This window comes from Neomonachus schauinslandi, chromosome 8 (genome assembly GCF_002201575.2).
Source record: "Neomonachus schauinslandi chromosome 8, ASM220157v2, whole genome shotgun sequence".
NCBI lineage: Eukaryota > Metazoa > Chordata > Mammalia > Carnivora > Phocidae > Neomonachus > Neomonachus schauinslandi.
The window spans coordinates 116562599-116582951 of NC_058410.1; the positions used below are offsets into that span (position 1 = coordinate 116562599).

Genomic DNA, 20353 nt, shown 5'->3' on the forward strand with positions numbered 1-20353 from the left:
TAGTAGGAGAAAGTGGCGAAAGACCCCGAGCCAAGTTTTGTCCCCAGTTTTATTGGGGTCTTATCAATACACCAAGTGCAAGCTCAAAACGAGGAAGAAAGTGTAACCTTAATGGTCAGGACAACAAAATATGTGTGATAAGGGCGAGCAGTGCTTGTGACATTTGTGCAAGGCAAGGTGGCAAGGAGTTTGTGAAGTATGTGACCACCACAGGTGCCTGTTTTTCTTCAGAATTCAAACATTTATCCCCTAGATGAGAACCTTGAGCCACAGTGAGAATCTGGCTGCTTTCAGCCAAGAAACTTCAAAGGAGGCCCAGCGTTCCGGGCATTCCTCCTTTGCTTTTCAATTAGTCTCATCCAGGGAGGCATATACAAGTCAGATTTTGTCTATCCAGGCACTGTGAATTCCCACACTTCAGTCATCACACACTGGGCATTTCAATGAGTTCCTGACTCTCATACCTCGAGGTGCTGTAATTTGATAGGAAGGTAATGAGAACTTGGACTTTAAGCTAATCGGACTTAAATGAAATATTCAACTTAAACAGAGGCTATAATGGGGTAAGACATTGGAGCTAATGTACTTCCCATTTGGGAGGGATGTGAATTATTGGGGGCCAGAGGGTGGAATAAGGCAAAGTGAATTCTAAAATGGTTCCCAGGAATATTGCCCCTTGGTATACATACCTTATAAAATCCCCTTTCCTTGAGTGTGGGTGGGATCTGCAAATGTGATGGGAAAATCATTCCTCTGGTTGGGTTATGTGTTGACCACAGTTGACCTTAAGAAAGGGAGATGATTTTGGGTGGGTCTGATCATAGAGGTGAGCCCTTAAAATGACTAGATTTCATCCCGATGAGGGAAATTCCATGTGAGGGAGATTCTCTGTTGTTGACTTTGGATATGGGGAGAACCATCTGGCAAGGATCTAAGAGTGGCCACTAGGAGCTGAGAGTGTCTCCTGGCTGACAGCCAGCTGGAGAGCAGGGACTGAACTCCCACAAGAAAATGAATTCTGCCAATAGCCAGCAAGCTTGAAAGAGGACCCCAATACTCAGATGAAAACTGCAACCCCAGCTTGTGACTTCAATCTTGTGAGACTTTAAGTGGAGAGCCCCATTCAGTCCAGCATTCAGTTGTGCCTTTCCAATAAATGAGTGCTGTTTTAAGCTGCTAAATTTGTACTGATGTGTTATGGCAGTAGGAGGAAACTAATATAATATCTTTTGCTCGTTAAGTTTTACATACTGCATCTCAAGTAGTTTTTTTTTATATAACTGGAATGCTTAACGATTGATATACATTTCACATATCCATTCTTGATTTTTCTTTTAACTTATGGTTGTATTTATGATGAGTTTTAAATACAAAGTTTTAAAAATATAGTTTAATAATGTTTTTCTCTATAATTTCTTCATTTTGTTCTTTAAAATCATCCCACTACTTTTTAATAAAATAAATATTAACATTTTCTCTATATTTTGAATACCTTCTTATTTCATATGTGAAATTTTACTCTGTCTCAACACCACCATATATGCATTTATGTATGAGCTCTTTTTACTTTGCTAGTAATAATCAATAGACCCAGTGCTAGTTTTAGTAAATTTTTCCTCATCCACTGTATTAGAAATTTATTTTTATTACATACAACATTCTTAATTTATCCAAAATGAAGGCAGAATAACTTGTTCTGTCCTTGAAACTAGTCTAACCTGGCTTTTTTTTTTTTTTTTAAAGAAGCAAGAGTAAATGCCCTAGGACATAATTACAAACAATTTAAACCTTTATTGCAGTCTCTTGAGAAATATCAAATTTTGTATTATATTTCTAACACCATGAAAAATGATTTAAAATTCTTTTAATATTTCTTCTTCCCCTAAAACTTCATTCTAGAATTTTTTCACTCACCACAGTTTCCTTACCACAATGCTGCCCTCCCTTCCTTTCTACCTCTAGGTGCCATGATGATCAAGTATATCTTAAAAGACTCTCAAAAATTGGCCTCTTGACCTCTTGGATCCCACTGATTTCCAATCCCTGTTAGCTACTGCCCTTTACCCTACAAACCAGGATTGACTCCAGAAAAAGGTGTGAGCCCTTCTGTGCCATGGAGAAACAGATAGCATAACCGGTAATATGAAAGCTTCTCAGAAATCTGTTTATGTCCGCCCTCCCCAAATTTTCTTAAAAAGCTAACAGATTCTTACAAATATGGTAATAAGTTTCCCAATCTCATTAATCTTAAGAAAAATTAGGCTCTGTTTCTGTGTGTTTGATTTCATTCTACAGTTATCCTTTTTCTTGGTGGCAGTATGAGCATGTTTTAATTGTTTGGCTTTAAAATAACTCATAAGCATCTATTAGAACAACTCCACATTTTACTTATTAACAGCTATTTGTCTACAATTATTATTCTGGACAAAAATTGGAAATATTTTATTAATAAAACTATCTTATGGATATTTAGATTAAAGCATCACAAAATCTAAGTATTTTGTTTGGGAAATTGACACAAGTTGTCTTGTTAAAGAACATGGTTATCATTATTATTAAACTTCTTTCTGTTCTTAGGTCAACTCTTTTCTTTTTGGGGGATTGTACACATGCTTGGTGAATTTTATTGCTTTGAGTTTTGTATATTTATTGCTCTTATAAATAACTTTTTTTCTCTAACAGACTTAGTGGTTTGGTCTGCCAGAGACAAGTGATGCTACCTCCCATCTGCTCACTGGCTGGAGAGTATTTAATGATTTAACTCAAACACAACCTCGGTGAATCTTTTTTTTTTAAGCAACATTCCATATTTGGTTATGTCCCGGCCTAGTAACCACTTCCTTCAGCCAAGGCAACCCTCTCTTCCTTCTTTAAACGTTGGGTTTACTATTGGAGGATTTTATATTTGAGAGGTCTGGCCCAGAAACAAGAACTGGATAAAAGTAACTTTGGGTGAAGGTTCCTGTTCAGTCTCAAGGAGGTGCCTGACAGGTCCGGGGGCTTATTGATCAAAAGATCAATTTACTTAACAAATGGCCAATTCACAGCAAGTAGCCCAAGCCTCAGCTTGCTGAATGACATATGACTAGATTTAGTACATTTAGTAATTTAACACAACTTTGTTTGAGAAATAGTTTTACTGAATTTACTCATTACTTGTCTAGTGAACATAACAAAATGTCAGGATTTCAGATAGAAACATTTCAGTTTATATTTATCTCGGTACCAAATCCTTTTAAGAGTTGTATTCTATTTCATGAATTTTGGCATTTTAAAGTTTTTTTGCTAATTTCTCTAAAGGATCAATTCATAACATTTACCAAATTCAACCAAAATATATCTTTTAAATAAAATTTTTATTCCAATTTATATTAAAACATTCTAAACAACTTCTAAAATTGTGAGGTGTAATTGACCAGTTTTCATTTTGTGTTTTTAAATGCATTTGTTATAAAGCTTCATGAAAATGGGAGGTTGTTTTGTCAGCAGAAAGATGGAGTGGAGCCCAGACAGCAAGAGAATGGGGATCATGGGAAAGCGAGAGGGCCCCAGAAACTCAGAGGTCTGGGACTGACAGTCTCCTAATACACTTCCAACAGATGATTATGAATATCTACAAACTTTAGAAATAGGAAAAAAAAGAAATGAGTTTGGAGCACATTAATAATTTTGGCAAATTTAGTAAACTGACCATTGGCTAATTTGTTCCTTAGTAAACTAGATTTTGGTGGATTGGGCTCATCAAATTAACCTGGATCCTTTCCAGATCTGTAAAAGGTCATGTACAGATCCTCTGAAGACTCCCCTCCATGCTGCTTCCAAGGTAGCTTTATGAATGGACCAGCATGTCATGGTGCTTCTCTGCTTAAATTCCCTCTATTTTTCCTTATCCTCTATTTTCCTGTGAGGAAAACCCAGACAACTTTGAATGGTGCTGTCATCAAACCTCACAAGGACTAGAATAACCGAATCCCACTCTCTACTCACATCAAACCATATGCTGTGAGTGTCCTACCTACCGCTGCACTCACATAAGCCTTTTTGCCTGAAATGACCGTAGCCCTTTATCTGCTAAGCCATCACTTCCTCTAAGACGCACACCTGAAAAGATTGACTTTCAACTCTCTCATTAGCGCCACACCATCAACTCTCCATTCTCATCTTGAGAAATTATTATTCATGAGTAAATCTACCACTAATCATCATCTTCTAGTCCTATGTTGCCAACCCTTTCCAAGAGAAAAGAAAATAACTGAACTAATGGGCACCATTATTGTTTTATAGTTTTAAGTGTCCCCTGAACTTTCAACACTGTTGGGTCTTGCCTTTAGTTAGCATTATTTCACATTGCCTTTTAGTGGTTGTTACAAACTTCTCTTTTATTTTTCCCCGCATATGTCTCCCCTCCAGTGTGTGACCTTTTAGAAGATAGGATCCATGCATGTTCACCTTTGAAACCCAGGACCTTAACTGTGTAGGTGTGTAAAAAATATTAAGTGACAGTACTCACCATCTGACATCTGTTGGATTTTGGTGAAGAGAGACAGAACTATCGGAAATGAAACTACATAGATGTCTGTTTCAGAGCTTAGACACCGGGGGACTCCTGATCATGAAGGTGAGGAATATAGGGCACTCGGGCATGTGGCACAGGATGGGGCTTTTAGACATTTGTCAGTAGTCACAATGAGAAGCGGCCGGTCTCTCTTCCTCTCAGTCAAACCTAGATGAGTGCCATAATTCTCCACGTAGCCCACAAGGCTGTATTCACTCTCTTCTTTCCTCAGTTTGTATCGAGACTCTGTTTTGCACTCAAGTTTCCACATTTGGGAGCACACTCAGAGGAAGACCAGATTCTGAGACCTGAGATTACAGCTGAAATGGTGGTTCTGTGCAGTGGTATTCATGGCCCTTTAGAGAGGGAACATGTAGTTGGTTCAAAGTTAAATACGTCTACTATACTTTCTGCTCCCTTTCTCTCCCTACTGATGAGGTAAGAGGCAGGGATTCAAAACTATCATGATTCTGTCATCTGAAGAGAAATGAGAAACAACAAGAAGAATTTTCTGTCTTTGTTAATGATGTTTAAAAAATGAGCTCACTACTATTATATTAAAAACTAATGTGTGTGTAGCTCAGCATAGATTACAGAGGACTTTTACAAATTATATCTGTGTTCATGACAGTGTTCCAGTGAGGTGTGTACTCCTTCTACAGATGAGGCAAACTAAGACTTTCAGAGCTGAAATGGTTTATCCATGGCCTATCTGCTACTAAGTTCACTCCTTCTTCGGATTTCTAAAATGCGACTTTAAAGAGATAACTGTGCTAAGAGCAAGGGCCTGCTTTATATGTGTCATTGAAAATTCATATAACTGGGTTGATATAGGGGACATATGTAAGCAGCTTTATAAAGATTTAGACAAATTTAGGGACAATTGCTTGATAAATTTTTATTAAAGGGAAATAAAATTCTGGGGCGGTATTTCTATTATCTGTTATATTACTACTGGCATTAAGGAAGTCACAGAATCTTTCAGAATGTATAGCATTTTAAAATTCCTGAATTAATGCAGAATAGGGTCCCGGATGGCCCTTCTGGTCACAGATGATTATTATTATTATGTTAACAATTAACTCCATTGACCAAGCACAGTTTCCAAGGGATACTGACCAGGGATGATGACTTCTCCCTGAATTTCCACGAAGAGTACAAAACTTTTATCTTTCATCCTGGGGGAACAGAGGATGTCCCCTGGGGAGAGTCTCCCTAGTGTAACCCTGACCCATTTCATGACTATTTCTTGATTGCGTCGACTAACAACACGGGGCACACGCTACCTTCCCTAAGGGCCCTGCCTCCACAGAGGCCCAGCAGGGTGACCGAGGTAAGCACCTGGAATCAGGTGTCTGAGTTGCCTTCCCCTCAGGCCAGGCCAGCAGTGGCTGCCCTGAGTAATGTGGTGGAATGTGAGCAGCACAGAGAGCTCTAGAAAATGTAGAGAATGCTGACTGGCTCAGGGGGAAGCAGCTGACAGAAGCCTGAGCCAGAGGCTTGCCGTTGAGGTTTTAGCCAATCAGAAAAAGGGTTCTAAGCTGACACTTTTGTTGCTCGTTGAAAAGTCTGTGTGAAGAGGCCTGAGAGACTGGGCAATGCCCAGGTCTGTTGCAGCCTCTACCATACAGCCCCACAATAGAGTGGGGAGAATTTCCCCTTAGGACAAGAGGGAAGGGATGAGCCAGAGTTCTCTGTTCTGAGGGACACTGAGGTGGGGCTTGAGGGGACTAATGTACCTTCCAGATCCCCTTTTGACAATGCTTCCTTGCCTCCCAACCTTATTCCAGCTCTGAGTTTGATGTCCCTCCTTTCTCCTTCCATGCCACCATGGAAACTCTTCTTATTCTAGAGCTACCCTGATCCTTAGTACACCACTGCTAGTGGAAGCCCAGGGACTAAGTCTCAGGTGCTCTGGAACCACGCATCTAATATAGAATACTGGAATGACTCACTGCTTTCATGTGCCACTAATGGAAACTTCTTGTACCTCTGCTCTATTTCTTCTTACCCGGTAAACTCTTCATATTTTGCTTTCAGATCCTGGCCTCTATTGTAAAAGGAGAACCTAAAATGCAGGGAAGAGATAGAAGGGGGGAGAAAAGAGAGGGAGATGCTTAATGTTTTGTTTATTAATGTTTGCCACACACTGTTCTAATTGCTCTATAACCATTTAGAACTGACCCTAGTCATGGCAAGAGGAGCCTGATAAATAATAGATCTGTTAAAAAAAAAAACACATCGATACTGCTGCTGTTCACAGTTTGATAACTTAGGACTTGCGCAGTAAGTGCCACATCGGTACACAATCTGTAACTCTTAACATCTGCTCCCTGATTAACACCATTCAGGCCCCAGGAAGTGCTTCTCCACGTCTTTTGTTTCTACCTTTGTAACTAGAGGTGATAGTGTCTGAATGCTGTGAATGCTTGTGGATTGCGCCTTTGCTGACATAGGATGACCCTGCTTAAAAGTGAACTTAACTTTTCAAATACTTTCAGTCAAAGAGCACAAATGTAAAAGATTTTTGCATAGGGACGCCTGGGTGGCTCAGTTGGTTAAGCGTCTGCCTTCGGCCCAGATCATGATCCCAGGGTCCTGGGATCGAGCCCCGCATCGGGCTCCCTGCTCCGCGGGAAGCCTGCTTCTCCCTCTCCCACTCCCCCTGCTTGTGTTCCCTCCCTCGCTGTGTCTCTCTCTGTCAAATAAATAAATAAAATCTTAAAAGAAAAAAAGAAAAGAAAACAATCATTTAAAAAAAAAAGATTCTTGCATAATGAAGAATCAGATGCCCACAGGGCTGGGTGTCACTTTTTTTCTTTTTCTTTTTTCTTGCACCACATATTAACCCGGTATTCCTAACACTTACACATGGCAGCTGAGGAACATTTTGCAATATTAAACAAGTCATGTTAGTCTTAAGTTTATATATACGATGATCTGGATATAAAATGCATGAAACGTGATCCACATTTTACAAAGAGAAGCCTGAGGCAAAAGAGGTTCAGTAATTCGCGGACTCTCATAAAGTCTATTAGTGGTAGAACTGCAGCTAAAAACCATTTCCTCCTAAGCACTCTGTGGTGCTTTTCCACCACAACTTAAGGCTCCTCAGAGGGTCTAAGATAATAGAAGTGAACACCTCGGAGACAATAATTCTCTTTTCCCTGAAATATGATCCCACTTATTTCCTACTAAAAATCCCAGGTATACAAACTAAAAATCCCAAATGTCACAAAGATGTCTACTCTTGAGTCATTTTTCATTCAGTTCTTTAAATCCCTGAGGCATTCAGTCTCTAGAATTTCTATAACTAGGAGAAAATCTTCACCTCAAATGTTCATCTAGTGTAATTTGATGAAGACATACTGCCAGGCTGAGAACCTTCATAAAAAATTGGACTAAGAACCTTCATAAAAAATGTCTGCCCAGAGACAGGTGAGGTATTTCAGCTCCAGTGCTGATTGGTTCACTTTCTAGGGACTCTGAACCTAGGACTGAGAACCCTCATAAAAACTGAGAACCTTCATAAAAAATGTCTGCCCAGAGACAGATGAGGTACTTCAGCTCCAGTGCTGATTGGTTCCCTTCACAGGGACTCTCCAATCCTACTGTGGATGGAAGCTTTCACAGGTTTTTATTCTCTGAAGTGAGTACTCAGAGCCACCAGGTAGGAGCTGCGTTGACTACCATTTCTTTTTCCTTGTTCCCAAAGATGCCTGGGAAGATAGCTCTGCGGATCCCCAGAGGCCTCTGGACAGCAGCTGAAATGATGATGCTGGTGGTGCTGAGCATCCCAGTGGCTGAGGGCAGAGACTCTCCACGTAAGTGCAGAGCACCTGTTCCCCAGAGCCACCACCCTAGGGAACAGGCTCTGAAGGACCTTCGGGCTGGGGTGTGGAAGGTTCTATGATCTCAGAATACAGTCTTTTTTTTTTTTTAAGATTTATTATTATTTATTTATTTGACAGGGAGAGAGCACAAGCAGGGGGAGGGGCAGGCAGAGGGAGAGGGAGAAGCAGGCTCCTTGCTCAGCAGGGAGCCCGACGTGGGGCTCAATCCCAGGACCCCGGGATCATGACCTGAGTCAAAGGCAGTCACTTACCTGACTGAGCCACCCCGGTGCCCCCAGAATACAGTCTTTTATTACAGGTTTTCTCCATTTGGGGAAGAGAGCTCTGTTACATTCTCATTTCCATCTCTAAGGATGAGGTGAGGACAATCCCCATACCATGGACTCAGTCCATCCTGGGGATGTTATAATGGGGAGGAAGAAACAAAGTTTGCATCTGCTACCACTGATAGGACAAAGTGACATTCGGGTTATTTTTGAAAATAAGAATTTGTTCAAAGGAGACACAGCAGGATTTTTCATTTCAGGGTCCCCCAAGACCTTGTCCTGGCTACACACTATGGGATTCTCTGTTGGAGAAATGTAGGGCAGCGAAGGTCTCTGTAGTCTTAGTATTTGATAAAAAGGACTCTACATTCCTGATTCTGAGTGGAGTGTGCATTGAGGCAAACTCTTGGTATTTGAGTGAAACTGGGTGACCACAGACAGGGAGTCTTAACTTCAAGTTTCACTGGTTTATGGTCAGATAGTAACTTGTGTGGGATTCAGAGAGTTGAGTTGATGGTGGACTGAGTTTAGGAGAAAGGAGAATGTAAAGAAGAGAAATAGCACATACCGAGAAACCATTTCAGCCACAGGATTAGTAACTTAATATAAATTCTCTCTGATCTTCCTAACACCCCTATGTGTGGGGATTATGACTTCCGCTTTACAAATTATAAGTATGATATGGATACTTCGTTTAGTAACCTATAGAAGCTGGTAAGTGGCACGGTTAAATTGAAATCTATTTTATCTTATTCACAAGACTGTGTTCTTTCCATGAATAAAATGTTTCTTTCTAGGACTTGGAAGGTGTGTGTCCCTTTTAGCCCAGCAGGAATGAGCAAACCTCACACTGCAATTGGGTGGGTGTGACAGAAACCCAGTGTAAACCCACCCATGGGAAGGAAGGCCCTTTGCAGAGGACCAAGAGAATATGTTGTCAGGAGGAAGTCAAGCTTAATTTTTAAAAAATTTTTTTATTGTTATGTTAATCACCATACATTACATCATTAGTTTTTGATGTAGTGTTCCATGATTCATTGTTTGCGTATAACACCCAGTGCTCCATTCAATACGTGCCCTCTTTAATACCCATCACCAGGCTAACCCATCCTCCCACCCCCCCTCCCCTCTAGAACCCTCAGTTTGTTTTTCAGAGTCCATCGTGTCTCATGGTTCGTCTCCCCCTCCGATTTCTCCCCCTTCATTCTTCCCCTCCTGCTATCTTCTTCTTCTTCTTTTTTTTTTTTTTTAACATATATTGTATTATTTGTTTCAGAGGTACAGATCTGCGATTCAACAGTCTTGCACAATTCACAGCTCTCACCATAGCACTTATCTCTCCCATGTCTATCACCCAGCCACCCTATCCCTCCCACCCCCCACCACTCAAGCAACCCTCAGTTTGTTTCCTGAGATTAAGAATTCCTCACATCAGTGAGTTCATATGATACATGTCTTTCTCTGATTGACTTATTTCACTCAGCATAACACCCTCCAGTTCCATCCATGTCGATGCAAATGGCAAGATCTCATTCCTTTTGAAGGCTGCATAATATTCCATTGTATATATATATATATATATATATATATATATATATATATATATATATAACACATCTTCTTTATCCATTCATCTGTCGATGGACATCTTGGCTCTTTCTGGTCAAGCTTAATTTTTGACCTTTCTCCTTATTCCCTTGAACTCTTGTGCTTAGGTGGACACTTGTTTGTCTCTGAGGTTCCCTGGAGTTCTATGGAAGATGGGATTTCATGTGAGAACGTCCTGATCCGAGTACAGGGATAGATGTAAAATCAACCCGACTGCCCTATTTTCCTCAGTTCTCTGACTCAGGCAGGGCTCCCATATCCTAAGGCTTGTTCCTCCCTCCCCTCCCTGGAGGAAGGCAGTTCTGGAAGCCTTCAGAGGAGGGCAGGCAGGAAGAGGATGCTCCGGGCCTGGTTGACAGGCATCCAAGGTGGGAAGCTTTCAGGTTTATCAGGCTGCCTGGCCTCGCCCCACAAGGCCCGCCCGGTCGTGGCTGTTGGTTGGGCTGAGGGGCAAGGGCCTGACTGACCTGCGGTGATTCCCTGCAGAGGATTTCGTGTACCAGTTTAAGGGCGAGTGCTACTTCACCAACGGGACGGAGCGGGTGCGGCTCCTGACCAGACACATCTATAACCGGGAGGAGTTCGTGCGCTTCGACAGCGACGTGGGGGAGTACCGGCCGGTGACGGAGCTGGGGCGGCCGGACGCTCAGTACTGGAACAGCCAGAAGGACATCTTGGAGCGGACGCGGGCCGAGGTGGACACGGTGTGCAGAAACAACTATGGGAATGAGGAGAGAACGACCTTGCAGCGGCGAGGTGAGCGCCGGCCATTCGCCCTCCGGGGCCCCATCCCCCGGGCCCAGCAGAGTCCCCGCGCGGGGAGGGGCGGGGACGCGGGGCCGAGCTGGGGGACTGACCCGGCGGCCGTGCACTGTTCCTGCTGAGGTGGGTGGGTCCACCAGCGGGGCTGCGCTTCCTCTGACGTTTTCACCACTTCTGCGCGGCCCCGGCTCCCTACTTGAGTGTTTGGTTTCTCCCTCCCCACCTTTCGCTAAGCAGAGCCGAGTGAGCCCCCCATCCCCGCCCCGGTCCCGCAGTGAGCTGTCCCGGCCCCTGCGAAGCTTAGTGGGCTGGCCCTGGTGGGGGGAGGGCACCTTGCACACGTGGTAAATAGGTTACAGTCGTCACAGGCCAAATTTTGACTTTTTGGTTTCAAATTATGATTCATCTTAATTGTTTTCTTAAACGGCTGTGACTAGTCCCGGACTTCTTTGACCGGAGGAACTGCCTTATCCTTGTCTGCCTAGTACCTGAGGCAGTGACTGTTAGGTAGTGTGAGTGCAAACCTTTGTGGAATTAATGAATAAATGTATTCGGCTGCCCATCCACTTAGGCTCAAGGGAAAATAGAACGGTAAATATGCCTTAAAAATGGACTTTATTAATTAGTCTTTACTATTTTGCTTAATCCTTTAAAGTAAACTTTGTGCGTTGGATCTTAATACCTTAGGATTTGTGAATGCAGAGTCTAAGAAAAAAGTGTTTACTAAAAATATAAACTATATTTGGATGGTATTGTAAGGCAGAATTTTAATTTCTTAGAAAATCTCAACAAATGTCAGAATAGGAAGAGCTGAGGTTTTGGAGTCAATAAATTGATGCTATTAAATTATTAATAAAAATTGTTTCAGGTTTCCTTTGGCCTAAACCCTGCCTATCCTTCTTCCCTCTGCATCTCCTCCTCCCGGCATCACCAACCACTTCAGGGGTAAACATTCGGCAAGTTAATTGTAGCCATTTAATAAGCACCTATTTCTAGACAAATACTTTACCAGACACTATCTATATTATGCCATTTAATTTCCAATTAACTACTTTATGTATCAATAGGAATATGGGGCGCCGGGGTGGCTTAGTCGTTAGGCGTCTGCCTTCTGCTCAAGTCATGATCCCAGCGTCCTGGGATCGAGCCCCGGGTCGAGCCCCAATGGAACCCGGAATGGAGTTCCGAATGGAACCCCGCGTCGGGCTCCCTGGGCTCCCTGGGCTCCCTGGGCTCCCTGCTCCGGGGGAAGCCTGCCTCTCCCTCTCCCACTCCCCCTGCTTGTGTTCCCTCTCTGGCTGTGTCTCTCTCTGTCAAATAAATAAATAAAATCTTAAAAAAAGGGATGGAGGGAAAGAAATCCAGATTTATTATTTTTATTTTTAAAAATTTTAAGAACAATGTCCTGTGTAATACAGCAATCTAAATTTTAAAAATGCTTTATTTTGTCAATTAATATCAACAGAATAACTTTCATAGAATGATTACTATGATTTCTTCAGACTCTGAAAAGTAAGCTGACTCCTGTGTTTATCCAAACTAATAAAGTGGCCAAGCTCAGATCCTAATCCAAGACTCGGAATCCAGGGATCTTTCCACCCTGGTACCAAGAGAGGACTCTTCTCCATGGGGAGACTTGCTGTGTAGTCCCACATCTCAGGGTCTTTTCTTGTCTGTTACTCCCCTCAGTGGAACCTACAGTGACCATCTCCCCGTCCAGGACAGAGGTTCTGAACCACCACAACCTGCTGGTCTGCTCAGTGACAGATTTCTACCCAGGCCAGATCAAAGTTCGGTGGTTTTGGAATGACCAGGAGGAGACAGCTGGTGTTGTGTCCACTCCGCTTATTAGGAATGGGGACTGGACCTTCCAGATCCTGGTGATGCTGGAAATGACTCCCCAGCGAGGAGATGTCTACACCTGCCGTGTGGAGCACCCCAGCCTCCAGAGCCCCATCACAGTGGAGTGGAGTAAGGGGCAGTTTTTCTTTTCACTATGGGCCCCACAAGACAGAGCTTCCTCCAGCCCGTCCCCTTCTATTCCTCATCCTTGATGTCACTACTGAGCTGGAAATACAGGAGATTAGAGCGCCTCTTGTCCCATGGCAGGGGCATTGGAAGAATCTTGATCGCACTGTCTTTCTAGATACTAGGCAGATCATTCTCCACACCCTGGCCCTACCACCCAGCCCTGTAGCTCTGAAGGATTTACTACTTTGGCTGGTGACTGGGGTCTTGGAGTCTGAGGTTAGGGATGTGTCTGGAGGAGCAGGTTTCAGCTTCCCCCTCTCTCTCACACACCCACCGTGTGTGCGAGGATCTGTCCGTGGGTCCTTCCTTCCCCTAGGGGTGGTCAGAATGGAGCACTGGGTTCGCCTTGCACCTCCAGCTCCTCTACCTCAGACTGGACTTCAGGCTGTCCAAAGGGACCCTGTGGGGTGTGGGGACAACCCTGACACTCAGGCTCTGCTCCCCAGGGGCACAGTCTGAATCTGCCCAGAGCAAGATGCTGAGTGGCATCGGAGGCTTTGTGCTGGGGCTGATCTTCCTCGGGCTGGGCCTTATCATCCGTCACAGGAGCCAGAAAGGTAAGGCCCTCTGGGAAAATGGGGGAGAAGAGCTGTGCCTGAGGCCCTCTGCTCAGGGGGGCCTGTGCCTCTAGATGTAGCTCTTTCCTTCTGACTTTGGAAGGAAGGAGGCCGGGCTGGTGGTGGGAGGAGATGGAATAACTTAAGGGGAGGCTTTGGAATCTGATGTTACTGGTTGAAAGGAGCCTTATCACAGAGGTAACAGGTGGATTATATCCTAGGGCTCCCTTGCAGTTCATCATTGTCTCACTGGCTCCTTTCTGGAAGGCAGCTATGCTCACCACTATACCACCAATGCTCTGGCTCCTTTCTGAAAGCTTCCTTCTTTAAGAGGGTCAGAGCGTCTGCTTCCCTTCCTTCTAGGGACAGTTTCTTTCATTTGGGAGGATTTTAGCTTAGGGCAATTAAGCTCTCGTGGTTGCCGGGTAGGGAGAAAGTAAAATTCCAATTAAGTTGCTTATCTCACCTCCCTTTGGGGTGAGTGAGACACTGGCTATTTGTGTAATGAGACCTTTTTCTGTATCACTTCTTTTTGTAGGACCTCGTGGGTCTCCGCCAGCAGGTACTATTTCTGCTCTGATTCAGTGGGGGTTTGGGCACAGGTGAAAGAGGGAAGAGATGAGGTGGGTGCACCCGGGCACAATGGTCTCAGTTCATGGCCTAGTCCCTGCTACAGAGATCAAGAGTTAGGGAGAAGTTTGCCCAGTTTGTGTAGGCAGATCCAGGGTTGTTCTCCAGCGCCAAGTCATAACTTCGGTGGTATCTTTCTGGGAAACGTGGAACCAGAGCCACGTCTTGGGTGTTAGACACCAGGATGATGCCCACGTTGTGTTACATGTTGGTGGCTGCTGCCTGTGTGAGTTTGTAAATGAAAGGCTACTACTGGTGGAAAGAAGGTGAGTTATCATTACGTTTACTAAAACCTTAACATCCCCCTAAATAAAGGATCACGGCTGCTCCATCACCCCCACACATCTGTGTGCGGCTGGAGTGCCATGTTCTCTTGAGTTGATTTCACCTTTACAGAGACACTGGGGGAGGTGATGACAATATGCCCTGGACCTCAGCTTTCTCTGATGCTGTAGTGGCCCTGAGAGGAGGGGAGAGGGCATGTCCCTCAGGGTCCTCTGTGCTGATCACTCTCTTTTCTACAGGGCTCCTGCACTGACGCCTGAGGATACCTGGGATTCCGCTGTCTGTAATGCCTGCCTGTCCTTGTCCAGAATTCCCAGCTGCCTGAGAGCCCATCCCCCACATGGATCCGAGCCCCACAGTGCCTCTGATACAGTCACCAGGTGCCCTCCGGTGACCCCTGCCTGGCGGATCTGACTGTGATGCTGTTCCCTGCACTGGTTTAGGAGCCTCTGCCGTGAGCTCCTTGCTAGCAGCATCTCCTCCAGCCCCGAGGGCTCTTCCGTTTCCATTCTTCCTCCTCAGATTGTGCAAGAGGAGCACACAGAAGCCCTTTAGCTGAATGTAGAGATTTTATCATAATTAAATATGATTATGGGTTCTCTGTACCTGAGTCTTCTTAATCAGGTGGAGGCAGGAAACCAGTGCAGAATGAAAGGACCATACTGCTCCTTGAAGGCAGAATGGAGGCGTCTGGGGGTGCCAAGTTACAAGCAGGCATAGGGGAGGGAAATTCAATTCAATAGTCACATCCTTCATGGGTATTTAGTATTGTTGAGTGCAGTGGCCTAAGGATGTGCCCGCCTCTCTTTAGGTTTGGTGAGTATTGTGTATATAAGCTGATAGTGGAATTATGTGAGCACAGATAGAGCGGCCCCTGGTGTCTCAGAGAACCACAGTGATGTTTCAAATATATCTTGGCAAGTCACATTGGTCAAGGTCCATTTTTATTTTTGAAAAAGTAATACTAGGAATAAGAGTACTGTTCCTGGTTTCACATGATAGGAACCCAACTCAAGTTTACTTTGTTTACATTACAAGGAAGTCTGGGGTCAAGTGGATTTCAGAAGTGACTAGATCGAGGGGCGCCTTGGTGGCTCAGTCAGTTAAGCATGGGACTCTTGATTTCGGCTCAGGTCCTGATCTCAGGGTCGTGAGATCCAGCCCTGTGTCATGCCCTGTGTTCAGTGGGGAATCTACTGGAGATTCTCTCTCCCTCTGCCCCTCCCCCACTCTCTCTCCCAAATAAATAAATAAATCTTAAAAAAAAAGAAGTAGCTAGTTCCTGACATTAAGTAGGATCTTCATCTTTATCTTCTCTTTCTGTTATATCTCTGTGTGCACCTTTCTTTCTATGTGTCTCTCCGTATCCCTTATATTTCTTTCAGTGTGTCTCTCTACATCTTTTTATTATAGTTTATTTATTGTTGTAGTACAGTTGACATACAATGTTATGTTAGTATCTGGTGTACAACACAGCGATTTGCAATTCCATACATTACTCAGTGGTTACCACAATATGTGTAGTCACCATCTGTCACCATATAATGTTCTTATAACATTGTTGACTATATTGACTTTTTCTCTCCATGACTTATTTCTTTTATAACTGGAAGTTTGTACCTATTAATCCTCTTCACTTATTTTGCTTAACCTCCCATCCATCTCCCCTGTGGTAACCACTAGTTTGTTCTTTGTATTTGTGAGTCTGTTTTTTTGTTTGTTTTGCTTTTTCGATTCCATATATAAGTGAAATCATATGGTATTTGTCAGTCTTTGTCACTTAACATAATACCCTCTAGGTCCATCCGTGTTGTTGCAGTTGGTAATATCTAATACTCTTGTGGTAGAGTAATATTGAATTGTATATATATGCCACATCTTCTTTATCCATCCTTCTATTGATTGACACTTGGGCTGCTTCCATACCTTTACTATTGTGAATAATGCTGCAATCAACTTAAGAGTGTCTCTGCATCTTTTTATGTCTGTCTCTGCATCTCTGTCTCTGTTGTGTTTCTCACTCTTTCACTGCATCTCTGCCTCTGTCTCTCTGTTTCTATCTTCACCTTTGCCATTATTTATCTGGATCTCTTTTTTTCCTGTTTCTTTTTGTATCTCTTTCTATTGTCTGCATGTATCCCTTTGAATTAGTATTTTTGTATTGTTTGGTAAATACCTAGTAGTGCAATTGCTGGGTTGTAGGGTAGCTCTACTTTTAACCTTTTGAGCAACCTCTGCACTGTTTTCCAGAGTGGCTGCACCAGTTTGCACTCCCACCAACAGTGTGGGAGGGTTCCCCTTTCTCTACATCCTGGCCAACATCTGTTGTTTCTTATGTTGTTAATTTTAGCCATTCTGACTGGTATGAGGCGGTATCTCATTGTATTTTTTTTTTTCCAAAAGCACTGTTTTTATTTATACAGAGTCCTAACCACTTCAGCGGCAGGGCAGGAGTGGGAGAGGTTCCTTTTTCAATCCAGGGGCCTCCATAATGTTGGTCTGTTGCTACCAAACACACAGGCAAGTGGCGTCATGGATTTGGTAAACTAACTACAATGTTTAGTCTCTCTCTGCTAGAGCAACAAGGTGAGCATCAATCTCTGCTTCTGAAAGAATCCTGAATTTAGGATTTTCAACTGTAACTACTCCAACTTCTATTTCTGAAGGTTTGAAATCAATTGATAGAACAGTAGATAGGCATGTAATTGCAGTTTCCACTGTCTGTTCAAATGTCCAATCAGATTTCTTCTTCACTTTTTTTTCAAGGAAGCTGGTTGACTCCGTTTGTTTAACTCCTGCTGCAGTGGCTTTAAACCCACAGTAGTAACCTGCAGGATCACACTTGTACACCTGAGGGCCTTGTTCTTCATCTATACCAATTAAAATCATACAACAACCAAGAGGCCTCATTTCAGCATTCTGTGTGTAGACCTGAGAAATATCAGCAATTCTTTTGCACAGCATGTCCACAGGAATCTCATAGCCATACTTGTATTTCCAATTAGCTGCCTCATAGCGTGCCCTCTGTACTTGGGATCTGCTGTCAGCTGTCATTCCTGTCATCACACAGCCAATGTTTTCAGTTATCTTGAATAAGTGAGTCACTGTGCTGGAATCCAATAATTTGTCAGGTACTTTCTTCTGTGTGACAATTACTGCACAGTCTTTCCCTCTGACAGCTACCGATGTAAGGCCACCCTGGTTAATAGCCTTAAAAGCATATTCTACTTGGTAGAGCCGGCCCTCGGGTGAAAAATGGTAATGTGGCGGTCAAAACCAGCGCTGGAACCACGGGACATGTTGCCGCCCCCACTACTTCAAGCACTGTCTCTGAACCTCGTAGCTCCCGCACCAGGCGTACCTCTCATTGTATTTTTGATTTGTATTTCCCTGATGATGAGTGATGCTGAGCATCTTTTCATGTGTCTGTTGGCCATTTGTATATCTTCTTTGGAAAAGTGTCTATTCATGATTTCTGCTCATTTTTTTTTAACTGGATTATTTGTGTTTTGGGTGTTGAGTCTGAGAAGTTCTTTATAGATTTTGGATACTAACTCTTTATCAGATATGTCGTTTACAAATATCTTCTCCCATTCCGTCGGTTTGCCTTTTAGTTCTGAGGTTTCCTTCGCTGTGCAGAAACTTTTTATTTTGATGAAACCCCAACAGTTTATTTTTGCTTTCCCTTCCTTTGTCTCAGGGGACATATCTAGTAGAAATTGCTGCAGCTGATGTCAAAGAGGTTGCTGCATGTGTTCTCCTCTAGGATTTTAATGGTTTCCTGTCTCACATTTAGGTCTTCTGTCCATTTTCAATTTATTTTTGTGTACTATGTAAGAAAGTGGTCCAGTGTCATTCTTTTGTATGTTGTTTTCTAGTTTTCCCAACACCATTTGCTGAAGAAATTGTCTTTTTTCCTATTGGATATTCTTTCTTGCTTTGTCTAAGATTAATTAACCATAAAGTTGTGGGTTCATTTCTGGGTTTTCTATTCTGATCCATTGATCTATGTGTCTGTTTTTGTGTCAGTATCATACTGTCTTTATCACTACAGCTTTGTAATAGAGCTTGAAGACCAGAATCATGATGCCTCCAGCTTTGCTTTTCTTTTTCAAGGTTGCTTTGGCTATTTGGCATCTTTTGTGGTTCCATACAGATTATAAGATTGTTTGTTTTAGGACTGTGAAAAATGTGGTTGGTATTTTGATAGGGATTGCATTAAAATGTATAGATTGCTTTGGTAGTATAGACATTTTAAAAATATTTGTTCTTCCAAATCATGAACATGCAATGGTTTTCCATTTCTTTGTGTCATCTTCAATTTCTTTTATCAGTGTTTTACAGTTTTCAGAATACAGATTTTTTGCCTCTTTGGTTAGGTTTATTCCTAGGTATCTTATCCCTTTTTGTGCAATTATAAATAGGAGTGGTTCCTTGGTTTTTCTTTCTGCTGCTTCACTATTGGAGTACAGAAATGTACCAGACCTCTCTGTATGTTGAGTTTGTATCACGCAGCTTTACTGAATTTGTATAACAGTTCTAGCAATTTTTTTTGCTGGAGTCTTTTGTGTTTTCTATATAGTGTAGTGAAAGTGTGACTTCTCCCTAGCTGATTTGGATGCCTTTCTTTCTTTTTGTTGTCTGATTGCTGAGGCTAGGACTTCCAGTACTATGGTGAGAGTGGACATTTCTGTCTTGTTTCTGGCCATAGAGGAAAAGCTTTCAGTTTTTCCCCATTAAGGATGATATTAAGTGTCAGTTTTTTATATATGGCCTCTATTATGTTGAGGTATGTTTCCTATAGCCCTACTTTGTTGAGGGCTTTTATTATGTGTGGATGTTGTACTTTGTTAAATGTTTTTTCTGCATCTATTGGGAGGGTCATATGGTTCTTACATTCCCTTTGATTAATATTGACTGATTTGCGAATATTGAACCACTCTTGCAGTCCAGGGAAAAATCTCACTTGATCCATGGTGAATGATTATTTTAATGTACTGCTGGGTTTGATTTGCTAGTATTTTATTGAGATTTTTTTCATCCATGTTCATCAGGGAAATTAGCCTATAGTTCTCATTTTTAGTGGAGTCTTTACCTGGTTTTGGAATCAAGGTAATATTGGCCTCATAGAATGGATTTGAAGTCTTCCTTCCATTTCTATTTTTTTGGAAAAATGTGAGAAGAATAGATGTTAACTCTTCTTTAAATGTTTGGTAGAATTCCCCTGTGAAGCCATCTGGCCCTGGACTTTTTTTGTTGGGAGATTTTTCTTTTATTACTGATTCAATGTCTTTGCTGGTTATTGGTCTTTTCAAATTTTCTGTTTCTTCCTGTTTCAGTTTTGGTAGTTTATATGTTTTTAGGAATTTATCCATTTCTTCCATGTTGTCCAATTTGTTGGCATATAGTTTTTCATAATATTCTCTTATAATTGTTCATATTTCTGTGATGTTGGTTATGATCTCTCCTCTTTCATTTGTGACTTTATTTACTTGGGTCACTTTTCTTTTTGATAAATCTGGGATAGTGGTTTATAAATTTGATTAATTTTTTTCAAAGAATCAGCTCATGGTTTCATTGATTTCTTCAATTGTTTTTTTAGTTTCTATATCATTTATTTCTGCTCTAATCTTTATTATGTCCTTTCTTCTGCTGCCTTTAGGTTTTGTTTGTTGCTGTTGTTGTTGTGTGTGTGTGTGTGTGTTTTTTCCTTTAGGTGTAGGCTCCTTTTGGTATACGGTTAGGTTGCTTATTTGAGACTTTTCTTGTTTTTTTTTTTTTTTTTTTTTTTTTTTTTTTTTTTTT

General features: G+C 42.3%; 2 protein-coding genes across 3 annotated transcripts; one reads left to right on the top strand and one right to left on the bottom strand.

Moving 5' to 3' along the window:
* Nucleotides 1-8203: 8203 nt before the first annotated feature.
* Nucleotides 8204-15153, top strand: LOC110575559 (HLA class II histocompatibility antigen, DQ beta 1 chain). Of its 2 annotated transcripts, XM_021684532.2 has the most exons (6): nucleotides 8204-8379; nucleotides 10770-11039; nucleotides 12735-13016; nucleotides 13523-13633; nucleotides 14172-14195; nucleotides 14788-15153. In XM_021684532.2, exons 1-6 carry the CDS (start codon nucleotides 8271-8273, stop codon nucleotides 14799-14801), a joined length of 810 nt encoding a protein of 269 aa, XP_021540207.1. In that variant the 5' UTR covers nucleotides 8204-8270; the 3' UTR covers nucleotides 14802-15153. The 2 variants fall into 2 exon arrangements, with proteins under 2 accessions (XP_021540207.1, XP_044773332.1); XM_044917397.1 differs by lacking the exon at nucleotides 14172-14195 and having other exon boundaries at nucleotides 14788-15149.
* Nucleotides 15154-16941: 1788 nt separating this feature from the next.
* On the bottom strand, nucleotides 16942-17903 carry LOC110575558 (proteasome subunit alpha type-6-like). Its single transcript, XM_044917336.1, is given in 2 exon segments — nucleotides 16942-17805; nucleotides 17808-17903. Coding segments are annotated over 2 exon segments (738 nt in total). The 5' UTR covers nucleotides 17848-17903; the 3' UTR covers nucleotides 16942-17107.
* Nucleotides 17904-20353: the final 2450 nt, after the last annotated feature.

Excerpts from the sequence above, each read along its gene's own strand:
- LOC110575559 (XM_021684532.2), top strand. The coding sequence starts at position 8,271 with ATGCCTGGGAAGATAGCTCTGCGGATCCCCAGAGGCCTCTGGACAGCA. Across the intron at positions 11,040-12,734 it reads AACGACCTTGCAGCGGCGAG|TGGAACCTACAGTGACCATC; the intron begins GTGAGCGCCGGC and ends TACTCCCCTCAG. Across the intron at positions 13,634-14,171 it reads CCGTCACAGGAGCCAGAAAG|GACCTCGTGGGTCTCCGCCA; the intron begins GTAAGGCCCTCT and ends TTCTTTTTGTAG.